The sequence below is a fragment of the Barbus barbus genome, assembly GCF_936440315.1.
Source record: "Barbus barbus genome assembly, chromosome: 4".
Lineage (NCBI taxonomy): Eukaryota > Metazoa > Chordata > Actinopteri > Cypriniformes > Cyprinidae > Barbus > Barbus barbus.
The window spans coordinates 9863646-9886418 of NC_136732.1; the positions used below are offsets into that span (position 1 = coordinate 9863646).

Sequence of the window (22773 nt, forward strand, 5' to 3'; positions counted from 1 at the left end):
ACTTGGGTCTGTTGTATGTACACAAAAGTGAGAGAACAAACAACTGACTGAGCAAATTATGACTCTTATATGGTACCAAAAGCAATGTTTTTGGATATTTCACACTATGAGTTCAGTAACATCAGCAGTCTGTCATTATTTTGTAAGTTGGCAATATTAGCACATATTTGCAAACAAGGCTTGACATTAACATAGAATCATCCCATATTTAAGGCATATGAATGGTATTCCACATTACATCAATATGAGCGTGGTTTGTCCCATTTTTTATTTACTTCAGTTTTATGTTTGGCAACCGTTACTGCCAGTCATTTGACCGTTTCTTTATTTTTTTTTTAACAGTGTAAAACTGTTATTTTATGGATTTTTTACTGACCAATTAAATAAAGTGATAGCACTAAACCGTGTACAGAGGAACACTGTCCTTTCACAGATTTTCCTAGATTATTATGATCAAACGCATTCAATAAAGTGCTAAAAGTAAAATACTAGTCTATAGAGAAAGACTTCTTATTTTACAGGTTATTAAAAAACAAAAAATTATAGTGTTAAAGGATGCTGACAATTGTAAATTAAAAGTTTTATTTTGAAAGACAAAATACAAAGTCTCTACATATACTGTACAAAACTGAAAATGCAATCATTCAGTTTTTAAAGTAAAACAGTGCAAATTTGAAAGGAATTACATTTCAGATACATTTCAACATTTAAAATACTGTACCAATTAACAGAACAGTTTGATGAGAAGTTAATGAGTTGAATTAAATATTCTCAGCACAAGAAATACAAAATATCTACAAGTTTCAAACGACTATTAATTCTAAAGGCGGGATTACACTACATGACTTTTCAAATCTGAACAGATTTTTAAAACACTAGGCATCATACATACATTCAGGTCATCGACACAATTCTAACATTTTTGGCTCTATACTCCACCACAATGGATTTCAAATGAAACTGCAGACTGTCAGCTTTAATTTGAGGGTATTTACATCCAAATCAGGTGAACGGTGTAGGAATTACAACAGTTTGCATATGTGCCTCCCACTTGTTAAGGGACCAAAAGTAATGGGACAATTGGCTTCTCAGCTGTTCCATGGCCAGGTGTGTGTTACTCCCTCACTATCCCAATTACAATGAGCAGATAAAATGTCCAGAGTTAATTTCAAGTGTGCTATTTGCATTTGGAATCTGTTGCTGTCAACTGTCAAGATGAGATCCAAAGAGCTGTCACTATCAGAGAAGCAAGCCATCATTAGGCTGAAAAAACAAAACAAACCCATCAGAGAGATAGCAAAAACATTAGGCGTGGCCAAAACAACTGTTTGGAACATTCTTAAAAAGAAGGAACGCACCGGTGAGCTCAGCAGCACCAAAAGACCACGGAAAACAACTGTGGTGGATGACCGAAGAATTCTTTCCCTGGTGAAGAAAACACCCTTCACAACAGTTGGCCAGATCAAGAACACTCTCCAGGAGGTAGGTGTATGTGTGTCAAAGTCAACAATCAAGAGAAGACTTCACCAGAGTGAATACAGAGGGTTCACCACAAGATGTAAACCATTGGTGAGCCTCAAAAACAGAAAGGCCAGATTAGAGTTTGCCAAACGACATCTAAAAAAGCCTTCACAGTTCTGGAACAACATCCTATGGACAGATGAGACCAAGATCAACTTGGAAAGGAACTGCTCATGATCCTAAGCATACCTCCTCATCAGTGAAGCATGGTGGTGGTAGTGTCATGGCGTGGGCATGTATGGCTGCCAGTGGAACTGGTTCTCTTGTATTTATTGATGATGTGACTGCTGACAAAAGCAGCAGGATGAATTCTGAAGTGTTTCGGGCAATATTATCTGCTCATATTCAGCCAAATGCTTCAGAACTCACTGGACGGCGCTTCACAGTGCAGATGGACAATGACCCAAAGCATACTGCAAAAGCAACCAAAGAGTTTTTGAAGGGAAAGAAGTGGACTGTTATGCAATGGCCAAGTCAATCACCTGACCTGAATCCGATTGAGCATGTATTTCACTTGCTGAAGACAAAACTGAAGGGAAAATGCCCCAAGAACAAGCAGGAACTGAAGACTGTTGCAGTAGAGGCCTGGCAGAGCATCACCAGGGATGAAACCCAGCGTCTGGTGATGTCTATGCATTCCAGACTTCAGGCTGTAATTGACTGCAAAGGATTTGCAACCAAGCATTAAAAAGTGAAAGTTTGATTTGATTATTATTCTGTCCCATTACTTTTGGTCCCTTAACAAGTGGGAGGCACATATGCAAACTGTTGTAATTCCTACACCGTTCACCTGATTTGGATGTAAATACCCTAAAAATTAAAGCTGACAGTCTGCAGTTAAAGCACATTTTGTTCGTTTCATTTGAAATCCATTGTGGTGGTGTATAGAGCCAAAAATGTTAGAATTGTGTTGATGTCCCAATATTTATGGACCTGGCTGTATACGGACTTTGAAAATCGTGACAAAGGAAAACTGGGCATCATACACTACATGACCGAGGATCATACACTACCAGACTTTAAAGTTGTTCCGAGCACAACAAACTCACTCAGAAACATGAGCCTTGGAGACGCGTGACAAATGGAAACAATATGCGTTCTAAAATCGGCTGAAAATATCAAACATTTTTGATATCCTCCAACTGGATAGAATCGGAGTCTGAAGCTAAAAAACCGGAGTCTGTGACTATCATACACTATGCCATTTTCTGTTGAATCGGTCAACTAACAAATCTGCAGACTGGCTCTGACTTTCGGCAACTAGTGTCAACTTCTCCAGACTGTAAATTGGCGGAAAATCAGGACAAAAAACGTGTAGTGTATTCCAGGCCTAATTATATATGATGCCCAGCTTTCCTTTGTCATTATTTACAAAATCGGTAAGTGTATGATGCCTGGTGATTTAAAAAGCTGTTCAGATTTTTAAAAGTCGTGTAGTGTATTCCAGGCTTAAAGGGATACTCCACCCCAAAATGAAAATTGTCATTAATCACTTACCCCCATGTCGTTCCAAGCCTGTAAAAGCTTCATTCATCTTCGGAACACAATTTAAGATATTTTGGATGAAACCCGGGAGGCTTCTGTCTGTCCCATTGACTGCCAAGTAAATTACACTGTCAAGGTCCAGAAAAGTATGAAACACATTGTCAGAATATGTTATGTAATGTTATGAAGCGATGAGAATACTTTTATAGAAATACAACAAAAATAATGACTTTATTCAACAATTAGGCACCGTAACGTCTCCTCTGCATCAGCACAGCGCCATTTTGGAGATTATGCCCTGGACGCAAAACACATACACTGTTCTGTATCAGCCTTGACACAGGGATGCGCTGTTTGCGTTCAAATCAAAGCATAAATCAACGCAGAAGACGCATCCCTGTGTCGAGGCTGATACAGAAGAGTGTACACATTTTGTGTCCAGGGCATAATCTCCAAAATGGCGCTACGTTGACACAAACAGTATTCTTGTCGCTTCATAACATAATGATTGAACCACTGATGGCAGACGGAGTATTCTGGCGATGTGTTTCATACTTTTCTGGACCTTGACTGTGTAATGTACTTGGCAGTCAATGGGACATTGACAAGCCTCCCGGTTTTCATCCAAAATATCTTAAATTGTGTTCAGAAGATGAACAAAGCTTTTATGGGTTTGGAACGACATGGTGGTAATTGATTAATGACAAAATTTTCATTTTGGGGTGGAGTATCTCTTTAAAACTGTTTCATTATTCAGATGTAAATTTGTGTAAGCACATTTCCTGAAGAGGAATTCTTGAGAAGCAATTGAAAAAATTTGGGTTAGTATCATAATTTTTTTCTTTTAAAAAGATTGTGCAGGGAACTGTACTTTAGCTTGTATTATCCCAATCAGGTTTATAGTGTTTTTATCAATATTCGATTGACCCTTTTGGGCTCCAATATAGCTCTGATAATATATGTGGAAAAAAAATTACATTGCATTTTAATCCTGAATACTAGCTACACAAGTGTAATAAAAAGTAAAATCAAAACATACAAATAAAGGTCCATGATTCTGCACCAGAAGTGACAGACACAGTAGATAAAGAGCAGTCCTCCAAATCTGAAGTAATCAGCTGGATCCTTGCTGCATCTGGGGGTTAAATAAATAAAAAAAAATATATAAAAAAAAAAGACAACAGATTTATTGAAAAGTCCTTAAAAAGGAGGATTCCATTTATGTACCTTTTCTTTAAACAACATTTGGCATTATGAGATATTCTGACTAATTTATTTATTTAGCTGTGACCTAATGGTTAGAGAGGCAGACTCGTAGCCTGAAGGTCATGGGTTCGAGTCTCAGTCCTGGCAGGAAACCCACTAGTGTAAACAGGGCTTGAGTTACCCTTGAGCAAGTTACAAGTTAACCCTACTTGTAATTGTAAATACATTTACATTTAGCAGACACTTTTATCCAAAGCGGCTTACATTGCATTCAAGTTACAGTTTTTACATTTTATCAGCTCTTGCTTTCCCTGGGAATCGAACCCATGATCTTGGCGTTGCTAGCGCCATGCTCTACTATTTGAGCTACAGGAAATACAAATAAAGAAATGAGTATTCACAACAAATAACAACTTTTCCCAGATGTAAAAAAATGGCAATTAGTACACTAAAAAAAAAAATAATAATATTTTATCAATTGCTAAAATGCTAATACCTGTATATTTATAACTAATAAAATTATTAATCTGTTTACACTGCTTTTCTATCACACGTGGGTGATGTCTAACAAATGTACTTGAGGAGATCATTAAATTACTCAAGTATCTTCATACTTCATCCACCTTATTCCTAAACGCAGAAGTAAGCCTGGGCGAGACTTCAAGTTCATTAGCCTTAAATAACAATAACAACATGCAGTAAATAGTAAAACTGTTTGTATTACAAACCAGTGTGTTCATAATTAAGATAATACACTAAAATAATATGGTATGACAAACCAATTTGCAATATCAAGCACCTAAACGAGCAGTTCTGTACAGCTAAAAAAGTAAAAATATCTGGAAGCAAGACCCATAAAATCTATAAATGGGCCATTTTTATGTGAAGAATAAGGTGGATATGATGAAAATGATGTCATCATTTACTCACTTATGTCTTTTCCAACCTGCATAACTGACTTTTTTTTCTGTGGAACACAAAAGAAGATTAAAAAAGACATGAGGGTTAGAAAATGATGAGGGAGTTTTGATTTTGAGTGAGCTAAACTCAAGAATTAAGTCTGAATCAGAGTGGTGCCTTGGTGCAGAGTTTGCCTGCTTTGCCCATGTTCACATATAACGGCACATGATCATTAAAGTATTATGAATACTCACTTTTACAGAAGATCATATGGCAGAAGATTTTCAATCCCAAAACCTCTGGACCATGAGAGGGAAAACACACACACACACACACACAAATATTTAACAGGTTTAATAAAACAATAGTAATTGTTGACTTACTGACAGAGACAGACAGGCTTACAAAAAGTTTGGCTAACTTACTCACCAGCTTTATACAAACACTTAGCAGTAAGTTGGATCCGAAAGCATGGTTTGCATAGTATTCTTCAGGTGCTTTCATGATCTCTCTGTTGAACACATGTCAGTTGTTCATGTTCCAGAGTGAGACATTTTATTTTACAATAAAATAACAATATCGTTATTTTTACTATTTCATTCTGTTATTAAAAATAAGATCAGCAAAAGGCGGCCTTCAGTACTTAACTCATATTAAGGTCAAGCTCCCGCTATTTATTCTGTCATTCATGTATATGTATCCATTACATAAACCTCCAGAACTTGTAGTACTAACGCTACGCGGATATATTTACATTTCGCGATATAAAAACAACAACAACGAGTCACTTTTAATCATGCCCAAGACATCGTCACACAGCCTTATCTGGACAGTATTAAAACATAATCACAAAACACAGTAACAGATTATGTCATCGCGATTATCATATCACTTTAACAGTAACAAAAAAACAATTATAAGAGGTACTTACCTTCTGTGTTTCCATTATGTGTCCATAGCCATTGTGTCTGTGTTCTCAATCGACACCGCATAACTCAAAATCGGTCAAAATAATAACTCATCTGTCAGATATGAGACAATCATGTGAAAGCCATTCCTAGAGCACTGAACGGAGCAGGACTGCAGATAAACAGAGCTGCTGTAACGACTGAGCTCAATATTCAAATCTGAGCGGGAGGAGGCGTGCCCTGCTGTCATTGGTCAGATTCCTGGATGACATTCAGATTAACCAATCACGAACAAAGCAACATAGAGAGACGTCAAACAACATTGTAACTGTAGAAAAAAAAATGTTTTAAACAAAAGATAGCAAATATGTATTGATTTTTATTTTTTAGGCTGTTACATGTAAGTAATTGGTAAAATTGTGTTTTCACTTATGCTCAAAACCAGGGTCAGGTACATCTGTGCCATTCACTATTCACCTATAATTTCCATATGAATTTATAGTTAAAATAGGGTTAGGTTTATGAGTACAGAGAAGGTGTTTACATGTCTGGCTATACTTGTAAATTACAGTTACATTCACATGACCAATGATGACCCTTTTGAACTTTAACAAATCCCTTGCCTCAACTGTATAACCACTCTTATGCCTAAATGCAGCTGTGCCTACAACTGTGGCATTTTCTATATCTGACCCTTTGCTGTAAGTGTTACACCACCTGTTGGTTTAGGTTTATTCCTTTGTCCACAGTAACACTTACTACAAACACTATCATAATTGCAACATTTGTCTACACTGACTGCAGTGGCAATGCTGTTACAGCATTTGTGGTATGGGAAAATGTAAACTGTAAATGTTGATGTGCGACTAATTCAACAATAATTGAGGCCTTTGATAATGAATGTACTCTTATTAATTTCATCACTGTATTGCTTGCAACAGCAAATTACTCCGTGGTTATGCAGTCACCTCACAGCAAGGTGTTTCCATAACGCAGACATGCACATTTGACAAATTGAGGATTCTAAATTTTCCATATTTGAAAGTATGTTTTCTACACATTGCATGGAATGTATGCATTCCAGTCCTCTCAGACCCTTTTCTCTATGCTCTTGTTTTTTTCTCATTTCAAATTTCTCAGTAGATATAGGGTTTCTCTCACACAAATAACAAATGCATACTCTGATCAGATAGCAAACCAATATTTTTCGATGTCTGTATGACGTGTTTGTGAAGTCAATGTTTTTTTGTTTGTTTTTGTTTGAGCTTTTAAAGATTATGCATACTTTTCTCTGTTCACAATTTCCATTGCAAAGCTATTTGGATTAGCTGGTGTGTGAGCAGAGGCATGAAAGTTTCAACCTGGAGAGTAGTGCAGCTTTAAAAAACAGACTATGCATATTTTGATGTAATGAAATAAGTCAGCTATATTTGTGTTCAGAATTGCAGAGTTTAAATGTAAAAACACCTAAATATAAAACTGATATGATGTGCTTTAAAGTTACAAAGAAAAATGCTAAACAGCTATGGACATAAACCTTTAATGAGCTACATATTACAGATTATTTGTATGAATTTACATTAATTTATATGCAATTTAAGACAACAGAAAAAAATAGAGTATAAATAATACAACCATTTTCCTGTCTTAAAAAAATTGTGATTAATAACATTATAGCTACTTAAAATAACATTTGTTAATTTATAGAAGTTGTTCTAAAGAATTTTGCTAATAATTTAAAATAACAGAAAAATACTGTAAAAACAGCATTAAATGTACAGTTCTCTTGTGAAATTTTTATTTTATTTTTTTAACTCATGACTATATCAGTATTTGACGTCAATATGACATCGGCTTAAGACGTTGGCTCGACGTTGGATTTTGGTTTGTTAATGCGACAACCTAAACCTAACAAAAGATCAACATCTAATGATGTAAGAATTTGACGTTGTGTGTACATTACCATTATAACATCTACGTGACGTTGGGTTTTGGTCGCCATACCTAACAACTGAATGTCAGTAACTGACATGAATATGACGTTGGCTTGAGATGTTGACTCGACTTTGGATTTTAGTTAGTTAATACCGCAACCTGAAAATAACAAAAGACCAACGTCTAATGATGTTAGAGTTTGACACTGAGTGGGCATTACCAATATGACGTCTAGGAGACGTTGGGTTTTGGTTGCCATACCTGACGACTGTATATGAGTATTTGACGTCAATATGAACGTGGCTTAAGATGTTGGCTTGACGTTGGATTTTGGTTATTTTATGCCACAACCTAATACTAACTATAGATCAACGTCAAACGATGTTATAATTTGACGTTGTGTGGACATTACCATTATGACGTCTAGTCGACGTTGGGTTTTGGTTGCCATACCTGACGACTGTATATCAGTATTTGACGTCAATATGATGTTGGCTTAAGACATTGGCTCGACGTTGGAATTTGGTTAGTTAATGCCACAACCTAAAAACAACGTCAAATGATGTTAGAATCTGACGTTGTGTGGACGTTACCATTATGACGTCTAGTCGACGTTGGGTTTTGGTTGCCATACCCGACGACTGTATATCAGTATTTGACGTCAATATGACGTTGGCTTAAGACGTTGGCTCGACGTTGGATTTTGGTTAGTTAATGCCACAACCTAAAACCAACGTCAAATGATGTTAGAATCTGACGTTGTGTGGACGTTACCATTATGACGTCTAGACGACGTTGGGATTTGGTTGCCATACCCGACGACTGTATATCATTATTTGACGTCAATATGACGTTGGCTTTAGACGTTGGCTCGACGTTGGATTTTGGTTGCCATACCTGACGACTGTTTATCAGTATTTGACGTCAATATGACGTTGGCTTAAGACGTTGGCTCGACGTTGGATTTTGGTTAGTTAATGCCACAACCTAAAAACAACGTCAAATGATGTTAGACTCTGACGTTGTGTGGACGTTACCATTATGACGTCTAGCCGACGTTGGGTTTTGGTTGCCATACCGGACCACTGTATATCAGTATTTGACGTCAATATGACGTTGGCTTTAGACGTTGGCTCGACGTTGGATTTTGGTTAGTCAATGCCACAACCTAAAAACAACGTCAAATGATGTTAGAATCTGATGTTGTGTGGACGTTACCATTATGACGTCTAGGCGACGTTGGGTTTTGGTTGCCATACCCGACGACTGTATATCAGTATTTGACGTCAATATGACGTTGGCTTTAGACGTTGGCTCGACGTTGGATTTTGGTTAGTCAATGCCACAACCTAAAAACAACGTCAAATGATGTTAGAATCTGATGTTGTGTGGACGTTACCATTATGACGTCTAGGCGACGTTGGGTTTTGGTTGCCATACCCGACGACTGTATATCAGTATTTGACGTCAATATGACGTTGGCTTTAGACGTTGGCTCGACGTTGGATTTTGGTTAGTTAATGCCACAACCTAAAAACAACGTCAAATGATGTTAGAATCTGACGTTGTGTGGACGTTACCATTATGACGTCTAGGCGACGTTGGGTTTTGGTTGCCATACCCGACGACTGTATATCAGTATTTGACGTCAATATGACGTTGGCTTAAGACGTTGGCTCGACGTTGGATTTTGGTTAGTTAATGCCACAACCTAAAAACAACGTCAAATGATGTTAGAATCTGACGTTGTGTGGACGTTACCATTATGACGTCTATGCGACGTTGGGTTTTGGTTGCCACACCTGACCACTGTATATCAGTATTTGACGTCAATATGACGTTGGCTTAAGACGTTGGCTCGACGTTGGATTTTGGTTAGTTAATGCCACAACCTAAAAACAACGTCAAACGATATTAGAATCTGACGTTGTGTGGACGTTACCATTATGACGTCTAGGCGACGTTGGGTTTTGGTTGCCATACCCGACGACTGTATATCAGTATTTGACGTCAATATGACGTTGGCTTAAGACGTTGGCTCGACGTTGGATTTTGGTTAGTTAATGCCACAACCTAAAAACAACGTCAAATGATGTTAGAATCTGACGTTGTGTGGACGTTACCATTATGACGTCTATGCGACGTTGGGTTTTGGTTGCCACACCTGACCACTGTATATCAGTATTTGACGTCAATATGACGTTGGCTTAAGACGTTGGCTCGATGTTGGATTTTGGTTAGTTAATGCCACAACCTAAAAACAACGTCAAATGATGTTAGAATCTGACGTTGTGTGGACGTTACCATTAGGACGTCTAGCCTACGTTGGGTTTTGGTTGCCATACCCGACGACTGTATATCAGTATTTGACGTCAATATGACGTTGGCTTTAGACGTTGGCTCGACGTTGGATTTTGGTTAGTTAATGCCACAACCTAAAAACAACGTCAAATTATGTTAGAATCTGCCGTTGTGTGGACGTTACCATTATGACGTCTAGCCTACGTTGGGTTTTGGTTGCCATACCTGACCACTGTATATCAGTATTTGACGTCAATATGACGTTGGCTTTAGACGTTGGCTCGACGTTGGATTTTGGTTAGTTAATGCCACAACCTAAAAACAACGTCAAATGATGTTAGAATCTGACGTTGTGTGGACGTTACCATTAGGACGTCTAGCCTACGTTGGGTTTTGGTTGCCATACCCGACGACTGTATATCAGTATTTGACGTCAATATGACGTTGGCTTTAGACGTTGGCTCGACGTTGGATTTTGGTTAGTTAATGCCACAACCTAAAAACAACGTCAAATGATGTTAGAATCTGACGTTGTGTGGACGTTACCATTATGACGTCTAGCCTACGTTGGGTTTTGGTTGCCATACCTGACCACTGTATATCAGTATTTGACGTCAATATGACGTTGGCTTTAGACGTTGGCTCGACGTTGGATTTTGGTTAGTTAATGCCACAACCTAAAAACAACGTCAAATGATGTTAGAATCTGACGTTGTGTGGACGTTACCATTATGACGTCTAGGCGACGTTGGGTTTTGGTTGCCATACCCGACGACTGTATATCAGTATTTGACGTCAATATGACGTTGGCTTAAGACGTTGGCTCGACGTTGGATTTTGGTTAGTTAATGTCACAACCTAAAAACAACGTCAAATGATGTTAGAATCTGATGTTGTGTGGACGTTACCATTATGACGTCTAGGCGACGTTGGGTTTTGGTTGCCATACCCGACGACTGTATATCAGTATTTGACGTCAATATGACGTTGGCTTTAGACGTTGGCTCGACGTTGGATTTTGGTTAGTTAATGCCACAACCTAAAAACAACGTCAAATGATGTTAGAATCTGACGTTGTGTGGACGTTACCATTATGACGTCTAGGCGACGTTGGGTTTTGGTTGCCATACCCGACGACTGTATATCAGTATTTGACGTCAATATGACGTTGGCTTTAGACGTTGGCTCGACGTTGGATTTTGGTTAGTTAATGCCACAACCTAAAAACAACGTCAAATGATGTTAGAATCTGACGTTGTGTGGACGTTACCATTATGACGTCTAGGCGACGTTGGGTTTTGGTTGCCATACCCGACGACTGTATATCAGTATTTGACGTCAATATGACGTTGGCTTTAGACGTTGGCTCGACGTTGGATTTTGGTTAGTTAATGCCACAACCTAAAAACAACGTCAAATGATGTTAGAATCTGACGTTGTGTGGACGTTACCATTATGACGTCTAGGCGACGTTGGGTTTTGGTTGCCATACCCGACGACTGTATATCAGTATTTGACGTCAATATGACGTTGGCTTAAGACGTTGGCTCGACGTTGGATTTTGGTTAGTTAATGCCACAACCTAAAAACAACGTCAAATGATGTTAGAATCTGACGTTGTGTGGACGTTACCATTATGACGTCTAGGCGACGTTGGGTTTTGGTTGCCATACCCGACGACTGTATATCAGTATTTGACGTCAATATGACGTTGGCTTTAGACGTTGGCTCGACGTTGGATTTTGGTTAGTTAATGCCACAACCTAAAAACAACGTCAAATGATGTTAGAATCTGACGTTGTGTGGACGTTACCATTATGACGTCTAGGCGACGTTGGGTTTTGGTTGCCATACCCGACGACTGTATATCAGTATTTGACGTCAATATGACGTTGGCTTAAGACGTTGGCTCGACGTTGGATTTTGGTTAGTTAATGCCACAACCTAAAAACAACGTCAAATGATGTTAGAATCTGACGTTGTGTGGACGTTACCATTATGACGTCTAGGCGACGTTGGGTTTTGGTTGCCATACCCGACGACTGTATATCAGTATTTGACGTCAATATGACGTTGGCTTTAGACGTTGGCTCGACGTTGGATTTTGGTTAGTTAATGCCACAACCTAAAAACAACGTCAAATGATGTTAGAATCTGACGTTGTGTGGACGTTACCATTATGACGTCTAGGCGACGTTGGGTTTTGGTTGCCATACCCGACGACTGTATATCAGTATTTGACGTCAATATGACGTTGGCTTAAGACGTTGGCTCGACGTTGGATTTTGGTTAGTTAATGCCACAACCTAAAAACAACGTCAAATGATGTTAGAATCTGACGTTGTGTGGACGTTACCATTATGACGTCTAGGCGACGTTGGGTTTTGGTTGCCATACCCGACGACTGTATATCAGTATTTGACGTCAATATGACGTTGGCTTTAGACGTTGGCTCGACGTTGGATTTTGGTTAGTTAATGCCACAACCTAAAAACAACGTCAAATGATGTTAGAATCTGACGTTGTGTGGACGTTACCATTATGACGTCTAGGCGACGTTGGGTTTTGGTTGCCATACCCGACGACTGTATATCAGTATTTGACGTCAATATGACGTTGGCTTTAGACGTTGGTTCGACGTTGGATTTTGGTTACTTCCCAACACAACCTGAAAACAACTAAATATCAACGTCAATTGACGTCGGTCCTGGACGTCAAATCAACGTTGTCATTAGACGTTGGCTTGACATTGAATTTTGGTCACCTGACGTCGCGACCTAAATCCAACCTAATATTAACGTCATATGACGTTGTGTGCCTGCTGGGTTAACTTTTATTTTTTTAATACTGTAAATGTGGCATTTTGGCGGAAACTTACAGTTGGGGTGCTTTTTTGTAAGGACTTAACCTATAGTGGTTGACCACAGACACAAAACGAAGACCTCGGTCACCGTGGTCAAACGCTACAGTGCCAATTCGAGGTTTGTCTAAACGGTGTTACTGTCTATGTATTTATTATTTGAACATAAATGTCTTACAGATTATGTCAAGTAAGTCTTACCTGAAGGGTTTGAACGTCAGCAGGCATCTTCTCGTCATAATTATACACTCGCTATTTACAGCGATCATTTTTCGCGCCGACTGTTTAACAACATACGAACTATAACATGCATAATTTACTTTAATTACTTGTGTTTCTTAATATGCGCGTTTAAAGTAACAGCCCTAAATCTGGCTGAACGCTCTTTGAAGAAGTTGCAAGAAGAAAGGCATCCGAAGAATGCTGAGCGAATTAATCAGCAGGTCATTCAGTTGCTGATATTGAACTCTTATTCATGATAGTTTCCAAATAGCTTCAGGAGTAATCCAGTGTAGGTCCATCTCCGTGCATTTAGTGAAGTATCAATGAAGCTCTTGAGGGGCTTGAACGCGTCAGAACTCCCTGCGCAGCGCGCGACGACACTGGATCAATTCACCGGCACGACTGGCGTTTTCTGTGATGTGAGCAATCGCTTTCACCTTCTTTGAGAATAATGTTGTCTCTGTGGCTCAATATGAACATGAATGCAGTTCAGCTGCTTCACAGGAAGCGTCTAAAAGCTTAAACCGCTCCTCTGTAGTTTCAGAGCCATGGACAGCTCCCAGTGCGCATAAGGCATCAAGAGCGCCATCCGATGGATTTATACCAGTTTACTCGGATTATCCGATCTGAGATATGAGGAATTGGGTCCTTCTGTCTGCTGAGTGTTTTTGTGTAAGTGCTTTTAGTAGAACACAACTCCACTGATTTGATATGCGAGTTATATTTTAATTAAAAAAACATTGTTTTCATGCCTGTTAAAAGAGGGTATTGTATATTCTTTACAGTAATTAAATAATATTTAATATTTGAATATTGTGAGAAAAATAAATTTAATAGTACTTCCCCAATAGTTGTAGCCATCTTACCTCAAACACACTTTACTGCACAACTGCCTTGTTATGAAATGCTTCATTCCATAGTCCATGGCAAAACTTCAGACAGCTCTAAATATACACTCTCAGTTCCCTTTGCCAGTTATTTGTTTTGAATACATCAGACTCTTTATAAATAAATACAGTATGCACAGTTTGCTAGATTACGGGGTGACTCATCTTACCCCACTCTCCTCTACTGCCTTTAATGTATGCTGATAAACACATTGCTTATGCTACCATTGTGTCTAGAGAGGATGTTTCATTACAGTATTAACAGTAATGAGAAACTAATGAGAATCATTATTCAGAATAACGAGAATTATGAACAAACTCAAGGGAAGTCAAGCTTCCTCAAACTCTACGCTTCTCTGTCCCAGCTGATGGTTTTTGCTAGTTTCATTCTCATCATTTCTGAACCCTGAGAACCCAGAGGACTATTAGCAGTGCAGCCCACACCACTGGATGACACACTTCATATCCAGCAGTGCGTCTGACAGATCGGCCATTAATGAAAGTCTCTCTCTGTACAGTTTAAGATGCTGAAGATGCTTTCAAAAAAAAAATAAAAATCAATAGTTCTCTATTTTCTAGACCCACAGTTTCAGAGAACAGCAGTACAACTACAAAAAGGACAGCAATGTACAAAACTTTCAGGTGGAGTGGAATCCATATTGTTTCAGGGATACTTCAAGATGCAGAGATTGTGAACAACGAGATGATCGTCTTGCCTAACAAAACAGACATACAGCGTGCATTGATTGATGCTATTAGTGCTCCTCATTTCTGTATAAAAGAAATGTATTAGAAATATCTAATACAGAAATATCTGTATTATTTTTCTCAAACACCACAGATGAGAGAAAAATAAGGAACATGAGGTTTTCTTCAGTCTGCAGGGTACAAAATGTCTAGACTTGATAACCTGCAGCCTGCCTTTGGAACACAAACCCCAATAATGACAGACCCAAATAGCTGCAGTTAATGAAGCTTTTGGACTAGAGACATAATTGCAAGCAACATACATCACAAATAGTTCATTACATTCTGGAAGGCAAAGAGTGAAACTGACATGTTTTTCTCGGTCTGCTGTGTTTGACGTCATTAGTGAAGAGCTTGATGTTCTTGTGGTGTCATCAAACAATCCGCATTTTCATTTTCCTCCAGGCACAGAGCTTTTTAGTCACATGACATTTATGGCAAATCTATGCTTATGAGCAGTGTTGAGGACAGTATATTACAAGTAACACAAGTTACGTAATCAGATGAATTTTCCCAAGTAATCTAGTAAAGTTTACTTTGTTTTCCCATTTATTGACTGACAGCTCTCCTGTCCCCATGTTGAGAAAAATCGGGAGTAAATGCAGAGGTGTTGTGTGCGCTGAGTAAACATGATGCTTACTGTAGTTCTAGATAAAATGTGATTTAATCTAGAACTACAGTAAAAATAGTTGTCATATTCATATGGCAAAATAGATCCAATATTCCACAAAAATAATTAAAACATTGAAATGCAAACCTGAAAACCTGAAATAATTACGTAAATGTTAAATAACACATTTTTATGTATTTAATCCCATTTTATTTGCAGCTTTGCAGTTGACCTGCAATGATCCAATTCAGAAATACTAATAAGCCAAAATAAATTTAGATAAGCTTAATACTTGTTTTATTTTATTTAGGGATGCACGATATTGGAATTCTGCCGATATTCGATATGCCGATATTTTTCAACTCATTTTGGTCGATATCGATGCCGATACCGATATATTTCCTTTTGTTTGGAAACAACACCAAGTCTCTCCTGTGCAGAAATTATAAGCAAAATATTATTCATTTTGGTTAACTTATTTATTAGAATTAAATAAAAAATAGTAAAGGTTTTTTAACAGTACATTGAAGCTTTGAAAATAAATATAAATAAACTATAATCAATCGCTGCATTGTTATCAAAGATGCAGTGTTAACCTTAATATTTTATTTTAAGATTTAACATTTGTAGATGGTCTAAAACAAAAGAGTTGTAAAAATTCTGAAAATCTTTTAGAGCTCATGATTTGTTTAAAAAATAAAACGTTACACATTAATGAATAAATCAGTATATATAAAATTATTTAATTTACAAGTGTCATGTTTGTGATTTTTTTTTCATGTAAGCTATAGCTTCTGACCATTAAATCAAAACATACTTATGTTATTAAACCAATTACTGCTTTATTTAATCAGAAACACAGTCTAAATGTTATTTGTGTAGGCTATTTTACTTTTAATTTAATTAGAAGTAGGCCAACAGCGCCCCCTACAGATTAAAACTCCTTACCGAACGGGCATTAGGACCTGGGGGAGGCTGTCACTGCTGCCCCTGCTTGTGCTATAACTGTTTACTCTATCCCACACCGAACGCGTCTTTCTGTACATGCGTTCACACATTAAATGCAGCGATCCAAAACAGTCAATCTATTCATCATTCAGACAAAACTTTGCTTCAAGAATGAGCCACATTGCTGACGTGATCTAATCGCTAGCACACCCTGAGCACATGCAAGTTAACCCCTTCCCCTTATCGGCAAGACATATCGGCATAATTTTGCATATCAGGCCGATGCCGATATTTACATTTAAAGTCATTATCGGCCGATTTCGATATCAGTCCGATAATATCGTGCATCCCTAATTTTATTTATTGAATTTCTGAAGAGTGTTGAACTTTCTTCCTATTCTTGATGCAATCAATAATTGCAGCACAGCTGCAAGTTTTGTTTGAGCTGCACCCTCTTCTGTACAGGTTGTAAGTTACATTTTCTTCAGGGTGAGGCTTATTAATTTCACTTTTGGTGTGAAGAGGATTTTCTATTTTTGCTAAAAATAGAAAAAAAAAATTATATAAAAAACAATCAAGCAAGCCCAGCACAGATGAGAAAAAGAAACACAAAAGTAATGTAACACATTACTTTCTATATAACATAACTAAGTAACACAATTAATTACTTTTTTAGGGAGTAACGCAATATTGTAATGCATTACTTTTAAAAGTAACTTTCCCCATCACTGCTTATGAGCAAAGATAACAGCATGCAGGTCACATAATTCTGAGGGGTCCTGTGCCAGTCAAGCAACTGCCATTGAAATAAATGGGAATGCAAATTTAGCCAGGTATTGTAGACCTCTTTGAGTTAATCAGCATTTTACAATGGTTTAGAACATGGCTCATCCAATCAGAATTTAAAGTCAGAATACATTTTATAAAGATTTGTAAACCTACCTAGAGTAGAGTGATAATTTCAGATACTTGGGGGATCTTATAGGGGCCTCATGGACCTTTTTCACATTTCCAGGTTTCTCAGCAGCGGAAGTCGTCATAGTTGGGTTAACTTGAAGAGCAGTGAATGGGAGGGTACCACAAATATATTTTTTGCATTCCCAGTTGCTCAAATGGCAAAATAAAAACTCCATGATAGTGTTTTCATGACTTTCAAAAAAAAGGGGAAAAAATGGGAGAGACTGATAACGGCAGTCAGAAGAGAGAATGGTGTCAAATGTATGTCCCTCCCAGAGATGCTGCATTAGAAACACCTTCACATTAGCATTAACTACTTGTTTTTGTTTTTTGTAATTTGATGCAAAGGTAATATAATACAATGAATAGTGTTATAAATGTGCATACTTTAATGCATATATATATATATATATATATATGAAAAACTTCTGAGGATTTACGATTGCTGATGACTGTTAAACCGTCATCAGAGTCTTGTGAAAAGGGTCCATTGTCAAGCGTTACCAAATTAATAATGCAATATGACTCTGATCAGAGTGACATTGATGGGAAAGTGTATGTTCTACTATGATAACTAGAGTACAGCTATTAGAGAGCTGCAATGGGCTACTGATCCGATTCCTTGAACCCAATGTAAATAGACTGTAACATTCAAATGGTTTATTGTTTAAAAACAAACAGCCAATGACACCAATGTCAAACAATTAAACTTTAAATTAAACATAATCTTAGAATGTGTGGTTCACACACATCACTGAAGCGACATAAACAGTGCAAGCTCCACATTTTAGGCTACTTCAGCCTTCCAGAAATTGAATTTATCTCAGTCCATTCGTCATAAGCCAGCCAGTCAATTGTGTGTTTAGATGCCAATATAGCACTTCAGGCTCACAACTCATCAAATTCAATTTACTCTCACTGTGTGCTAAAGGCTTTCTATGCACTCTAAACGCTCTCATTCATGCACATTAAGAGTGATCAGCCCACTGGAACTATTGAGAATCTAAGTGATCTGTTCAATGAAACCTTTGAAATTTGGTGGCAAAGCACCCTTCAAAAGCAATATAGTAAGGACAGCTGAACACATGGACCGACATTCTCAGACCTCTCAAGTCTTAACTTGATCATCTTGACTGTAGTTTTCTGAAATGATAGAAATAACAAAATCAGGCTTCAAGATACAGAGTTCAGATGATTTTTGGTCTTCAAGTTGTGTTATTACAGAATAACTGGCCTAGAAATGTGCTATTGTGCTTGACAGATGATAAACAGGTGAGGGGGAAGAACACAATTTAAGACTGACAGGGATGAGAGCAATGCCTGGGCACCAGAATATCATAGGAATTTGGAGGTAGACTTTTTTTCAATTTTTCAATTGATTTAAATAAATCAATTTGTAATGCTTTGTCACTGATAAAACAGCAATATTAGCATGTCTTCATTATGTCCTCCACCCTTCATAAGAGAATTTGAGAAATGACACCAACACCATTGGTTTTTGTTTTAAATATTCTTGGACTCATGTTGTCTGGGGCTGTTAACAGCTGGTTTATAAAATATTAAAAAACCCAAGGTTTGTCTCTGGCTTTCAGAATGCTTCAGATCCAATTAATTTGCTTGCTATGATAATAGTGAATATTTTTCAACTTCATTCTCTTTCTAATGATTTCACAAGTGTGTTATAGATATATACAGCATACATCAGCTTTATCTCAACATCATATTGGCATTCGCTATTGGAAAACCCATTTATTTTAGCCTCAAACATTCATGAGGTGAATTCATAAAAAAAAGCCCAACAGCAACAATACTGATTCACTGTTGTTATTAATTAATTAATATCATCCAAAATTGAAAAAGGATACTCACTACAACAAAGCCACAGGCATACAACACAAACACATACGATGCATCTTGAGAGGAACACTTTTACATGTTGTTTGAACACAAATATGTGTTGGCAGTGTGTACACAACCATCCTATAATGATAAAAATCCACCCGCTCCTTTTTTTAATCCCCATAAATTATAAACAGTGTCTCATAGCAGGAGTTCGCAGAATCTGTCAAATGTGACGTCACATTTTACACGCCCCGTCCACAACTGTTGATGGACATTGAAATATTAGCAGAGACCCCGCCTTGAGTGAGCTACACACAATCCGCCATGTTTATCTTCACACAAGAACATTAAAAGCAACATTCAAATAATAAAAAAAGAAATGTCTTCGCATTGAAGCTACATAAATTATTCAGTCAAGAGCAATGAGTGATTTTCCGTTTTTTTATTCTATTGGTTGGGTCATATTAACAGTGTAGACAGCAGTATAGGTACTGTATATTATGCTGCTGTACACAATTTATATACAATCATGGCCAAAAATATCGGCACCCTTGGTAAATATTATCAAAGTAGGCTGTGAAAATTAATCTGCATATTTCATCCATTTGATCTTTTATTTAAAACATTCACAAAAATCTAACCTTTCATTGGATAATAAGAATTTAATATGGGGAAAAATCTCATTATGAAATAAATGTTTTTCTCAAATACACGTTGTACACAATTATTGGCACCCCTAGAAATTCTTATGAGTAAAATATCTCTGAAGTATATTCCCATTCATATTCACAATTTTGAGCACTCCAGGGTGATTATGAACATGAAATTATCCAGCCATGGTTTCCTGTTTCACAGAAATATAAATAGGAGGGAAAACAAAGCCCAAATTCCCTTAATCATCCATCACAATGAGAAAAAACAAATAATATATTTCTGATGTGCAGCAAACAATAATTGAGCTTCATAAATTAGTGAAGTGGCTTTAAGAAAAGAGCTAGAGCAGTGAAAATTCCCATTTCCACCATCAGGGCAATAATTAAGGATTTCCAATCAATAAAAAATGTTATGAAACTGACTGGAAGAGGACGTTTGTCTATATCGTCCTAATGCACGGTGAGAAGGGAGAGTTTGAGTGGCTAAAGACTCTCCAAGGACCACAGCTGGAGAATTGCAGAAAATAGTTGAGTCTCAGGGTCAGAAAACCTTTAAAAAATTGTCAAACAGCACCTACATCACCACATGTTGTTTGGGAGGGTTTCAAGAAAAATTATCTTAGCTCATCCAGAAAAAACCTCTAGCATATTCAGTTATCAGACATGACTGGAATGTCAAATTAGACTGGCTTCTATGGTCAGATGAAACTAAAAAATTAGCTTTTTAGCAGCAAACACTCAAGATGGGTTTGATGAACACAGGGATAAAATGTACCCCATGTGTACAATGAAATATACTGCTGTATTTTTGATGTTGTGGGCCTATATTTCTGCTGGAGGTCCTGGACATCTTGTTTGGACACATGGCTTCATGGATTCTATCAAATACCAACAGATAAAAAATCAATAAGTGACTGACTCTGTTAGAAATCTTGTAATGGGTCATGTTTGGATCTTCCAACCTTACAATAATCCAAACACAAACCTCAAAAACAACACAAAAATGGGTCACTGAGCACAAAACCAAGCTTCTGCCAGTCCTCTGACCTGAACCCTAAAGAAAATGAGTGGGGTGAACCGAAGAGAATAAGCACCAACATGGATCTCGGAATCTGAAGGATCTGGAGAGATTCTGGGTGAAGGAATGGTTTCTGAACTCTTGTCAGGTGTTCTCTAACCTCATCAGGCATTATAGGATAAAATTTAGAGCTGTTAAACTGGCAAATGGAGTAAATGGAGTTTCAAAAAGTATTGAATAAAAGGGTGCCGTTAATTGTGGCCAATGTGTATTAGAGAAAAAACATTTATTTCATAATGATATTTCCCCCCATTTTAAATTCTTATTATCCAATGAAAGTTTCGATTTTTGAGAATTTTTTAACTAAAAGATCAAAAGGATTAAAAATGCTGATTAATTTTCACAGTTGTCTTTGATCAAACAGATGTTTTCTTTAGCAGAGTATCTGACTTACAATCTTATTTTTATACATTACTGACACTATATCCTCCAGTTTGATAATGTTAAGTGCTTTGACACAATCTGTATTGTTAAAAGCGCTATATAAATAAAGGTGACTTGACAAGCTGTAAATGCACAGCCCTATGCTGGAAAAGGGGGTGGGGAGCAAGCACTTCATTTACATTTAAAGAGACATGCACGAAAACAGTGCGTTTCTGCTTCCACTGCTTTCTGCTTCTGCTGAAACTTCAGACACATTCTGGGGACACATGAGACTTATATTACATCTTGTAAATGCCAGGAATAACAAAATGGATTCAAATGTGAGCTTACAATATATTTTATTATGCGTGAATAAGACAAGCAAAGTCACAGAAAACAGATTGTCGTGGGTGCAGCGATAACAGGCTTCCTTGGTAACTCTAGACTGCAGTGGGAAAGATCCATACATCCCAAAGAGAGACAACGGGTGGAAACCAGTCCAAATATTCAGAAACAGCAGGCAGTAAATCCACCAGAGAGCAGGAACAAGGAACAGAGCAAATCACAGGTACTGCACAGAGAACAGACATGAAACAACTGACCAAAGACCAAACCCTGAGGCTAATATAGAGCAGCTGAACCTTGTGAACTAATCAACGAAAGTACACAGAACGACCAGAAGGGGCCGATGCATCTATGAACCGTGACAGTAAAAAGGGGCATAATAGGTGCCCTTTAAAGTGCTCAATCTTTTTTCTTATTTTCTCTTCATAATCAGTTATATTTTCATGCATTTTAGAAAAATGTCAAGCTACGTGAATGCTAGTTGAATGCATCTTAAATTAATAATTCACACAAAAACTAAAACTGTTAATATGCACGCTAAAAAATAACTAAAACGTAATATAGTGCTACGCACACACTCAGGGCTGTCTACGATCAAATACAAAAATGTTGCATTTATGTTCCAGGTTTGACATCACAGTTCATGCATGTTATGTGACTGATTGCATCCAGCGGCGAAGCTACGGGTGTTATGGGGCGAACGAGACGTGAGACGTGCGGATCCACTTGCAAGCTTTATTCCAAGACGTGGTCAAAACACAAGCAGGGTCAAAACATCAGCAAACAGGTATAACACAGGCATGACAAAGAGTAATCCTAGGGAAAGCGTGGGTCTTTGAGCGGCGAACAATATCCAGAGGGCTTGAGAAGAGGGGTAGTCCAATAACATGATCAATAATCCAAACAAGGTACAAACAGAGTCCAAATGGCAAGGCAAAGGGTTAATCCAGGAAACACGGGCAAAAATCAAAACACGAGAAAACAGGAAAGGCAAGACTATGACTA

The 22773-nt window shown here is 37.6% G+C and overlaps 1 protein-coding gene across 1 annotated transcript in view; it reads right to left on the bottom strand.

Annotated features, from left to right (window-relative positions):
* The window catches only part of LOC306868857 (alpha-1,6-mannosylglycoprotein 6-beta-N-acetylglucosaminyltransferase B-like), a gene marked incomplete at both ends in the record, with an annotated part of 148533 nt that extends 135148 nt beyond the window's left edge, over window positions 1-13385 (bottom strand). Inside the window, one exon of the mRNA XM_079415273.1 lies at window positions 13318-13385. Within this exon, the coding sequence (XP_079271399.1) occupies window positions 13318-13385 (68 nt within the window). The remainder of the gene's footprint in view (window positions 1-13317) is intronic.
* Window positions 13386-22773: the final 9388 nt, after the last annotated feature.